Raw genomic sequence first — 12,420 nt, forward strand, 5'->3', positions numbered from 1 at the left:
TTTCTAACATTTAATTTGTTGAAAAAATACTTATGTTTATTATGCCCACATATACTTCACTGACTAGTAACATGCTGAATATAACCAGAGTAAAATTTTAAGTATTAAAGCTAGAAACTAAAATTATCTAGTGTTCAATTTTAACTAGCGCATCAATGTCACAACAGCATACCTATAAATTTCTTCCACTTTAAGCTAAATCTGTTCCTACCCTTTGACCTTGTGTGTACACACAATGACACCCTTTGTACACACAGAAAACAGCACACTCCACACTCTTACCCAGACACCTTCCTCTACACGCCAGCATGCACATGCACCGGGCAGAGCACGCCACACTGAACATCCTCCCTTCCACACACCGGCCATGTCCCCTGCCCCCAGGTCTCCACGAGCCCCATCACTCTTACCCTAGGATCTCCTCCCAACAGGCTCTCATGGGCACACTAGAACCAGCTCCACCCTGGTTCCACTATACAGAGTCCCACATTACACCCACCCTTTCGTCGCTACACTGCCCCTACACACACCCACGACATTACACAATTGCATGGTAGTGGGGTGCCATTTTGAAAACCTATCCATTACTTACAGCCAGATTTTCTAAAGTTAAAAATATATGTACCACAGTGAGGTTTAAAAGAGATTTACACACACACACACCAAGCACAGAATAGACTATTTTGTTGGTTGTCTATTCAACATACATCCCCACAGATGCTTCTAATTCAGCTTTGATTTTACTGAGGGACCTTTTCAGTCATGTGTTTGTGAGAAGGTTGTGTCCATGCCTGGAGAGGAGGTGGCCTTCGTTCTAAAACAGCGGCTCTCAAAGTTTAGCCTGCGCCCGAGTCACCTGGGGCATTTGTTAAAACAGCGGACGCTGGGCTTCAAAAGCAGTTTCTGGTTAAGCGGACCAGAATGGGGTCTGGGAATGTGACTTCTACACAAATGCCTAGATGCTGCTGCTGATGGCCTGGAGACCATAATTTTAAAAAAATTTAATCTTGTTGTATTTTTGTTACATTACCTTTTAACCCCCTTATACTGCCCTGCCCCCAGCAATCACCACACTGTTGTCCAGGTCCGTGAGTTCTTCCTTTTTACTCAGTCCTTCCGCCCCCTAACCTCCCCTCCCTGCTCGCTGTCATCCTGCCCTCCAGGTATGGGTCTGTCCCCATTTTCCTCGTTAGTTCAGTTTGTTCATTAGATTCCACATATGAGTGAAACCATATGACACTTGTCTTTCTCTGACTGGCTACGTCACTTAGCATAATCCAGGTCCATCCATACTGTCGCAAAGGGTAGGTCCCCAGTCAGGGCAACCAATTGATGTTGCTCTCTCACACTGATTTTCCTCTCTCCCTCCCTGCCACTTCCTCTCTCTCTAAAAAAATCAATAAAAACATATTCTCAGGTAAAGATTAAAAAAAAAAAAGGAAAATGAAAGAAGCTAGAATGTCAGTTAATTAGTTAATTCCAACTTCCAGAGCCTATGGCTTGATGACAAAATATTTACCACGACTGATATGAAAACTTATTTTAAGATATAGACCTGTTTTGAAAGACAAATAAAAAGTTTTATAACCAATTCTAATGTATGCCCCAAATTATTCACTAATCAATAAATATTTATTGAGAATAAATTATACAGGGTGAGGTAAAAGTACCTTTACAGTTGTGAGTATGTGAAACACGGAGGATATTCTGAGTTTTTATTATTGTATTATTTTCCATGAACAACTGGAAACCCACTTTTGCCTCATCCTGTATACCGACACTGTTCTTGGTTCTGAGGATACAGCAGGGCCTGGAACTGCCGTCATGATACTTACTTAGGGAGGGAGACAAGTGGGAAACAGAAGGAAAGTGGGAGTGGAGGTAAGTTTACCATATGCAAGAGTTTCCCCAGTGTACACATTCCTGGTTAGCAATATATTTCTGCCTGATTAACAGGGATAATAAAGAACTAAGTATCACTGAAGCAGAGCAAGAGTAAGACCAGATGGTTTTAATCAAATAGACTGGTAGCCGTACTAAATGCATCCTAAATTCTAAGTCACCTATTCTCCATCCCTAGGTAGAAAAAAAACCCTAAAAATACCACTTCACATTTTGAAGTACTTTGATTTTATATAAGTGCTCTAGCCAAATTCCTTTTCAAACATCATTTTAACATTTAAAATATTTTTATGTTATTATACATTTGTTCAAATCCATAGACCGTATAACACCAAGAGTGATTTTGGATGAAAAAAAAATCACTTTTTAGGTATTAGTAACCATTGGGCACTAGACCATCACTGTACAAGATCATTACAAGACACATGCAGTTATAAATTTTCTAGTATCCACATTAAAAAAAGAAAAAGTTAAAGTAATTTAAATATATTTAATCCAATATATCCAAAATATTATCATTCAACATAATCAATATATATAAAATGATATATTTTTTCTTCAGTTCTAAGTCTTTAACATCCAGTATATATTTTATATTTAGAGAGAACATCTCAATCAGGACAAGCCACATTTCAAGTTCTCAATATCCACATGTGGCTGCTGGCAATTGTATCTGTAGGAATTCCTATAGCATACACCATTGCACATCTCAATTAAGATACTACATTTTCACAGGAAATACTTGATCTTACTGAGATTTGAATTTATTTAAATCATATTTAGACTTCATTAAATTTATAGTTGAAAAAGTAGATTCATAAATTCAAGTTATTCAAGTTACCAAAATGAATAATTTATCAGTTTCTAACTTTAAATTAAAATAAAATGAAAAATTCAGTTCCTTAGTTGCATTAGTCACATTTCAAGTACTCAGTAGTCCTATGTGGCATTGCAGCACTGTTTCTAGATAATGTGGCAACAAGTTTTTAAATTAATATTTATTTTATTTTCCTTTTTTTAAAATTTGAATTACTCTGGTTGAAAACAGGTGAGCATTTACTTTTCTTTAGAAATTATAACCTGCAGTCTTCCACAAGAACAAAGGCAGTTCCTTTGAACCAAAATAGTAAGTAGTAAAATCATCATAATAGTCTATTATTTCCAAAGTTAAGTGCTCCAACTCCCAGTGGAATAAAAATCCCCAATTCCCTTATTTGATTAAAAATATTTCCATCCATCTTGCATCCAAGTTAGAAACATCACCATTATCTGGTTGTTACTAAATCTAATCTTATTAGCTATGTAATTCCTTTTCAAAAAACTTTATTTCATCCCCTTCCACTCTAACTTCAACTGTTGCTACCTGAGTACAGGAACACATCTTTGATCACCTTGGCTACTTTAAAAGCCTCCTAAAGCTAATTTTAAATACAAAGGGATTATTTTCTATATATGTCAACACCCATGTAACCCTCACCCAGAATAAAATACAGAACATTTCCAGTACTCTACAAAGTTCCCACGTGCCCCTAGCTACCCCAATAACCCCCAGAAAAAGCTAGCTTGATTGAATTTTAACTAACTTCTCCCTTCTGAACTCTATGTAAATGAAATTATACAGTATATACTCTTTTTCTTCCCTGGCTTGGCTTCTTTTAGAAAACTTTATTATCTGTGAGATTGATCTATAATGCTGCCTGTGCCAGTAGATCATTTTTTTGCTATATTATTTGGAATCTTATGAATATTCCAAAATTTATTTATCCATTCTCCTGCTGAGAGGCATTCAGGTTGTTTCCAGTTTGGGGCTATTGTGAATAATGCTGATGAGAAGATTAATAATGTTGGTTTAAGTACTAAAAGACCCTAAAATATGTACTGAATATATGCCACCTCTTTCCCTCCATTATATTAAAGTTATAGTAGAAATTGATGTATATACTACACAAACTGGACATTTAAAATCAGGTTCACATTTTAAACAAAAGACATGCCATGTATACTTTCAATCATTATACATGTTAACTACATGCATGACAAATTTATATCACATAAACAACCACGAAAATTAACACCAAATGGATAACAAAATTTGATCTCATTTACTATCACATTTTAGTATCTGCTCTATATTTTCTAATGCATCAAGAAGAGATTAATCCAGGCAATCACAACAGATAAACCAGTAATTGCCGCCCTATCAACCCCACAAAACAAAGCATGTAAAACATATGTAATATTAAAAGATATATCTAAAAGGGGTTATAAAAAGTTGATTAGTGTTAATTTAGCCATATAGATAAGTTCATTAAATTTGAGCAAATAAAGTTTTTACTATTTTGTGAAATAGCATCAGCTTATTTCCCTAGCATTATTTACATTCATGTCAAAATAATGCTTGAATATAGATTTAAAAGAGTTAATTTGCATGAATCTGTTAAATGACTATTATACCTGCTCCATGTAGGAGATAACAGTAATAAATCATTTCTGAAAAAATTAGTATAAGAGCAATTAATATTATTCTAAAAAGCACTCAATAAGTCATTTTATTGCTGGTGCACTGCTTCTCTAGTATTTTTAAAGCCCCCCCCACCTCCAAAAAAAGGGCTAATAGTAATTAACCAAAGTTACTAGTTAGATTCATTCAATAGACATATATATACATGGACAGTGAACCTTTTTAAAAAAGTGTTCTTTTGTACCCAGATTTTGTGTACTTCCTGTACTACCATAAAGCTATAGATTCACAGAGGAAAAAGATCAATGAAATCTTCAGTTTTCTCCTTACCTCCCATTCTCTGGCTGCTGCTTCATTAGTAGAATCCTCATTTGTTTCAGATTCTTCAATCCTTTTTACAACTATGAACCCAGGTTCTCTGGTATATTCACCAGTATCTTCTGCATATATTTCTGGACTCCACTGAATGAAGAAGGCATATAAGTGGTCTGTCCTGTTAGAACAAATGACCATTAATAACAGACCTAGTGTACTGCACTTCTAGTTAGAGTTAAAAAATTGTACGTTAAATATCTTGACAAAACTTGATAACTTAAAATATACACAGACTATACTATGCTTTATTTTAAAAAGATAATAAAACCCACAACTAGTAAGAGAATAACTTAAAATATTTTATTTGGCTGTCTTCTATCAAGTTGTTCTGAGAAAACTGTATCAAGATTTTCCTTGGCATGCTTTTGACTAGCTCAGGTGCTGTCCATGGTAATATTTTCCTCTTTAAAGCAACTAGGGAAGGGAAGGAAAATGAACCCAGAATTGTGACATCATTCACACAATGATCTAATTATCTAAAATACAAGTAAACAATTTACAAATTGCCTATCTGAAACCTGGATATTAGAATTTTTCCAAGTTAACAGAAATTTAATATGTATAACTTTTAAATGATACCAAGAACACACAATGTATTATTGGTTCAGAGACAGATGATTTAATAGTAAAGCCTGCTGCTACAAAATAAAAACCCAAATAAACATATCTGAGTGTCAAATACATATTTCAAATAATTGTTTTCTTGACTTGAATTAGCATGGAAATTAAATTTGATAACAAAACTCTCAACTACCATATACCAATCAATAACAATGGTTCTGGAAATTGCTTCCAATTTAGATATTTTTAAAGTACCTCATAGGTGACAGCTACCATAATTAAAAGCGTGCTTAGTTCCAATTTCAGAAATTTGCCTCTACCAAAACAGCAATCTTCATAAATTGGGCCCCATTTTGAAAGAAGTTATACTGTGGGTAAAATACTACCAATCAGCAATGTATGCTACAGAGAAACTGCTTGTGAAAGGAAGAGTCAATTAATGTGGCAAACTTCATTCTTGTCTTATTTTAACTAATTGCCAATCACCCCAAATTCGGGAACCACCATCCATAAGCAGCCATTAGCACCAAGGCAAGACAGTTTACCAGCAAAAAGACTCACTGAAGGTTCAGGTGGTTAGCAATTTTTACCAATAGAGCATTTTTACATTAGGGTATGTACATTTTTTAATACACAGTGCTATTGCACACTTAACACTCTAGTATAGCGTGACATAATTTTTACATGCTCTGAGACTTGCTTTACTGTGAAATTCATTTTATTGCAGTATTTACTTTATTACAATAGTTAGGAACTGAACCTGCAATACCTCTAAGAAATGCCTGTAGTTTAAATTTTCATTGTGGTCATCTTAATTTTTCTGGAAAACCATGAACTGGCTCTGTTCCATTGAGGTATTTCTGAATTATGCATTACATACCATATTTTTAAATCACTCTAATCACATTTTGTTGAATGTACACATTGCACTGTATATTTGAGTAGGAGGAGGAAAAATTTTATCATTGTATCCCCCAAACCAGTAGTTTTCAGAGCAACAGACTTGCCGAGAGGTACACAAACACTTAAGATGGATCTAAGGGAATCAATTTCTTTGTCTTTTTTTTCTAAATGTTACTCCTCACTCATACTAATCTGCTTGAAAAGTGTGGTAATGATATCTTAACACAGCCCCTGTTCTCTGCTTTCACTAAAGCATCCTTTTCTATCTTATTTAAAAAAAGAAGGAGGAGGAGAAGGAGAAAGAGAGGAAGAGGAAGAAGAGGAAGAGGAAGAAGAAGAGGAGGAAGGGGAAGAAGAAGAAGAGGAAGGGGAAGAAGAAGAAGAAGAAGCATATCCTCATCTATCCAAAACTTTATAATGGTACATGCTCTTAAAAACTTCTAGGTCCTCCAAAGTTGGTATTAAGACAGGAAAAGATTCTAAAGACTGCGTTATACATCTTTTTTTGCATATCAGGTAGTTTCTAATTCAATTGTTACTATAAAACTGAAGTTTTCAATGAAGTTGTTCACTGATTATCACTAAACAGAATTTTGATAAAAGAAGATTAAGTAATTTTTGGAATATACATAGAAAAATGTTTCAATAATTGAATGACATTATTATAATAATACTCTGCAGCCTCATAGACTTTTTTTTTTTTTTTGGTAAACAAAGCTTCTCAGTACCTAAAAGAAAAAAGAGAGGGGAGTAGGTAGAACTGACGGGCTGAATCTTATCTCATCCTTTCAATAAACAACATTCATCAATGAATACATAAATTAACTGTGAGAAAGGCCCATCTATTTTATTAAGACATCTCCTGTGTTATTTTATGTGTAATAATTATGAAAATTTATAATTTATGTTGCTATAATCAATGTGTTATTAATAACTAATAACATTTTTTATAGATTTAGTTAACATTTGGAATAACGTAGTCTGTATAGATAATTTTCTCTTGGATTTCTGCATGTCTTGTGAGGAGAAGTACTGATTATCTTTGTTCAGCCCTATCTTTTCAAGTATGTTAACACAGGAAACATAGCATAGCATAGCATAGTCTTAGAAGGCAGAAATAGTACCTTACTCTGGAGCAAAGGGTACCCATGCATACTGTACATTATAAAAGGTTTAGGTTCCCTAAATTTATGGTTCCTCTTCTGTCATACAACCCATGGCATAATGCGTCTGTCACCTGGTCTTCACATCACACTCTGAGAACTGAGGCTCAAAGAACTCATGCCAATGTTGGTACTCTGACTACCGCTTTTGTTGGGACTCTTGTGTTTTCTGCCAGCATGCATTAAACTAAGGCAGACCACTTGTTAGACTGCATGTAGGGCATGAACAATAGTCACAGAAAATTTAAAAATACATGTAATTTCAGTATGTATACACACACACACAAATGTGTAAGTGTATGTGATCTGTTGCAACAAATATATAATAGGGAATAAAAACATAGTACCTTAGTATAAGATTCTATGAGGAGGTGTAATAGAAATACAAGTTCGAAGAGAAAAAGTAAGGATGTAAATTCTGTTAAAAAAGAGCACATTCAAGTAGTTTTTAAATGGATAATGGTAGAGAGCAAATTGTTATGATGTTTAGATTCTACTAGATTTATTGTTAAAATCAATATAACAGTGCTATGTATATAGCAGATATTCAGTTAAGTACCGGAGATTTAAAAAAAGGGATTATACATCATTACCTGCCAGGAGGTAGGGGTCATACCAGTTAATATTTTGATGAACCTTTTTGCTTTAAGGCATTTTAAGTAAGTTTCTTTACTACTAAAACTAAGTATATGTTCACATTTTTTGCATAACATCACAACAAAGAGTAACATTTGAAATGGAGTAAATTAAAAGAATATAAAATAGGAGCTAAATTATTTTGAACAGATTTGTCAGGTTTTAATCATAAATTATGTTTCAGAAGTACTTGTAAATGGTGTTAAACAACACAGAAAATACTTTTAATTAGAAGGATCTCGATAATGTTTTTAAGTTTCAGCTGTGTGTGTGTGTGTGTGTACGTGTGTGTTTTACCTTTCCTGCGGCACAGCAAACCAATATTCATGTTTCTTATCTCTCTGTGCATACTGTTGCATTGTTGCACTCGCTTGGGACACAAATGTTTTTCTCATTGGCTTTCCAACTCTGAGACACAAGAATTTATGTAATCGATGCCTTCTCTTTTCTTTTAAAAGTGCAGAACCTAGAATTGAGACAAACAGTGTTTATTTAATTCTTATATACCATGCTTAAATAATTTAAATTACATAATGCTTATCTCCACACTTCTGACAAATAATTACAGAATACTACTACAATTTGTTGACACTTGGGTGAATTCTCTTAAGTAACTTATATTTTTTCCATCAAAGGTATAGATACAACAAGATCAATGAACTATCAGCCACATTAAAAACTGAAATTATATCCAAGGATATGAGGAAAAATGTGAAAGTTTCAGGAACTCTTGACAAGTTTTTGTTTGTAATAACCACACTAAAATAATTACGTATAAAAATACAGTTTTCTGCACATTCTCTATCAGCTTTCTAGAATAATAACCAAATAAGTTTGTAGAATTTTTAAAGGTTACTTTAATATGGTTGCTACAGACAAAAATTTAATTTAAAAGTTTCTAAAGCTTTTATATACATATTAGTGTGATAAAAATAATCAACAGCCATCTGTTTGGACAGTTTATTAAGCCTGAATTATCATTAAATCCCCCAACCAGAGATTCTGACATAAGGTATTAAGGGTCTGACAAAAAGGCTGAATTTAGGAATCTGGACATTAATTAGCTTACAAAGGCATCATAGTGTGGAGGAAACACATAGTTATACTCAGAAAATCTGGGTAATAGCTATGGCTTTTTTCTGCACAACATTGTGAAAGGCAAATAATCTTAAGCCTAAGTATTTGCATATGGTTAAAAAAATGAACTTATCATTTTCCCCACAGTTATATTCCAGTTTTATACTTATTATTAAATATTTTATATTATAGATGTCATTCAAATCATAAACTTTGAATATTCCCTATAATAGACTCTTAAGTTACTTAAAATTAGTTACCACATACCCTCACCCCCTCGAAAAGGGAAGAAACCGAAAGGCAATGATTGGAGCTACCTATCTGAACACATCTACCAGCTTTTCTCCTCTCAGTATTTTGTCATAATAGAGCCTCTCCCCATCCAAACCCTGCATTCCAACAAACGCACTACATGAAAGAAGTCTACCACAATATTGGTTTAAGCAGAACACCTTATCTTTTTCAAAGATGCGAAGTATAAGGCAACCATCAGACACAAAGGTACCAATAAAGATATTCATGCCAGCGTTCTTTACAGCATCAAAGATAGAAAACATCTTAACAATATGGAAATGTGAAAACATTCATGGCATAAAATTTTAAGTGAAAAAAGCGAAATACAACACTATGTACAGCATAATCTTGATTTTATATTAAGAATATATATGTATACATACAAATATCAGTTTTATATATGTATGAATATATACATAACACACCAAAGATAAAACATAAATATACCAAATATTAATAATGATCATTTCTAGGTGATGAATTCCAGGTAATGTTTTATGAATTTTGTAAAATTCTCTACATTTAAAAAAAATCATGTTTAATGGATGTTCATTAGTTCTGAGTAAAGAAAAAGATATTACAAAGGAAGAAATATTCAATCTTTTATAGAATTTGCTTTGAGTAAATGATTTTCTTGGAATCTGCTGAATATAAACCTTAGGTCTTCAGAGTATCTAAGATGATAGAAAGAAAATCAGTATTTTAAGAACTAAACCAAACCATTGTGTATTGCTGATGGAAACGTCAAATGGTGCAGCCACTGTGGAAAACAGTTTAGCAGTCACTCAAAAAATTAAACACAGAATTACCATTAAATCCAGAAAATTCATTTTTGGGTATATACCCCCCCAAAACTGAAAGGAACGGCTCAAACAAATGTTTGTACCCCAATGTTTACAGCAGCCCTGTTAACAAAAGCCAGAAGGTTGAAACAACACAAATGTCCGTTAATAAATCAATCAAGAAAACATGATATGCATAATGGAACATTATTCAACTTTAAAAAGGAAGGAAATTCTGACACGTTACAACACAGATAAAACCTGCAGGCATTAGGTATGGTAAATAAGCAACAAACAAAAGGACGGATATTATATGACTCCACTTATATGAGGTACTTAGAGACAAAAAGTAGAATGGTGGTTTCCGGGAGCTGGGAATGGGGAGAATATTTTTTGTTTAATGGATACAGGTTCATTTTGGAAATATGAAAAGCTTTGGAAATGGATGGTGGTGATAGCTGTACAACAATGTGAAGGTACTTACTGTGACTGAATTTTACATTTAAAAATGGTTAAAATGGTAAATTTCATTTCATGTTTAACAATAAAATATTTGAATTAAAAAATATAATGAAAGAAAACTTCATATATAAACTGGACTGGCCTGGATCACTGTTCCAATAGACTGTAAGAAATGCTACCTAAGCTACCTGAGCTGCAGTCCATTCACCTATTAAGCAGAAAGACTGTATATGAGAAATAAAAGGCTATTTCTGTAATTTTCATTAGTTCCCAAAAACAAAACTGAAAATGAAAGTGGTGTTTTAATTTATCTTTAGTGCTGCTTTCTAAAGGAAAGCATTTAATCAGACAATAACAGAACTTCTAGATACTTGGAAGAATTAAAAAAACAGATTTTCATGCCTAATCACACTTTTTTAAAAAAAGATGGGATTACAATTTTGTCAACTACAAACTGCAATCACGATATTGTATGTGCAATGAGAAAAGACATTTTAATGAGATAACATGCCAAGAACTCAAAAAAAAAAAAAAAAAAAAAAAAAAGGAGAAATCAGTTATTACAGAGCTTATATGCATTTTCAAGAAGTAAATTGTTTAAGAATAGAGTGCGGTTAAGTTGGGAATGTTTAAACATGGTGAAAAATGTTCACTATATGTGTAATCACCTGTGGGATGAGAAAAGTCAAACGAGTAGAAACCAGAGACTATTATACTTGGCCCCAGTGAAACGGCAGTCAAGGGCCACTAGGTCATTTGCAGACAGCCTACGACAGAGCATCTTTTGAGGCGGCAAGGACAGAGGCACACAAAATGCAATAATATGAACTCTATATCCTCTCTAACACTTACCTTCTATATCAACAGTTGCTACTTTAGGCTTAATTTCTTTTTGTGACACCTGTTGCATATTTTCCCTTTGCTGCTTCGTTTGTTGCATAGTATGGGTTTTCCAGAGTTTCCGGAGCTCTTCTACCTCTGTCTCTGAGTCCTGGTTTTGTTCCTTTCCTTGTTTCCTTTTGACAGTTTGCTTTTGTTTGAATTCTGCTGCTTTCCCACAAGGTAGACTTTCTTTTTCATCCTCTTCTTGGTGTAGTGAATTCTCACTAAGAAAATCCTGGTCTGCATTCCTTTTAACACTTATGCATTCTTCTTTAGGGCCTGATATTTCTAGAATATTATCTGTAGGCTGATCTCCTTCCTTAGTGGCGATTTCAAGATTATTTAAATCAGTTTTAAGAGAAAGAGCCCCAACTTCATTTGTAGAATGTCCAGAATCAGATTTTAACTGATCAGGAGTAGTAGTAGACGCTGATATGACTGCCAAACATCCTCCTCCACTCTGACTGACAGTTTGCACAGACTCTGATGACGCACCAGACCATTTACCTTGTCGCAGCTCATCTGAAGAGACAAGCTCCTCCCGTGCAGGAGAGAGTTCTGATTCTGTGAACACGTCTTCAGAAAGAGACTCCTCGGTGCTCCTAGGAGCAGTGCTGGCACTATCATTACCTGCATCACGGATTCTTGAGTCTATTTCATCAGTATTACTTCTTGTCATTTTCTTTAAATGGCAGAAGTCCCTTCCTGATAACTGATCTAGTTCTCTGTCAGTAAACAAAATTATAAGTTATTAGACTTTTTAAGTTGTAGTCTTTTATTTTCTACAAATTTACCACTAAATTAATATTCCAAAATAGGCTTTTCTAAAAGGAGGTAGCATACATCTCTTAACAGCATTTCACAAATTTTGACTTACTCATATAGACCACGTAATAGTCAAGCTTTTGTATCAATTGCTTAA

The 12,420-nt window shown here is 33.9% G+C and overlaps 1 protein-coding gene across 7 annotated transcripts in view; it reads right to left on the reverse strand.

Moving 5' to 3' along the window:
- The window catches only part of OXR1 (oxidation resistance 1), a 363,374-nt gene that overhangs the window by 21,292 nt on the left and 329,662 nt on the right, over positions 1–12,420 (reverse strand). For all 7 annotated transcript variants that reach the window (XM_090283450.1, XM_090283452.1, XM_090283448.1 and 4 more), the window contains 3 exons: positions 11,469–12,223; positions 8,299–8,467; positions 4,694–4,856 (listed from right to left, as the gene is read on the reverse strand). In XM_090283450.1, the coding sequence (XP_090139576.1) occupies positions 4,694–4,856; positions 8,299–8,467; positions 11,469–12,223 (1,087 nt within the window). The remainder of the gene's footprint in view (positions 1–4,693; positions 4,857–8,298; positions 8,468–11,468; positions 12,224–12,420) is intronic.

Source organism: Furipterus horrens, unplaced genomic scaffold (genome assembly GCF_987537825.1).
Source record: "Furipterus horrens unplaced genomic scaffold, mFurHor1.1.pri manual_scaffold_7, whole genome shotgun sequence".
NCBI classification, from domain to species: domain Eukaryota; kingdom Metazoa; phylum Chordata; class Mammalia; order Chiroptera; family Furipteridae; genus Furipterus; species Furipterus horrens.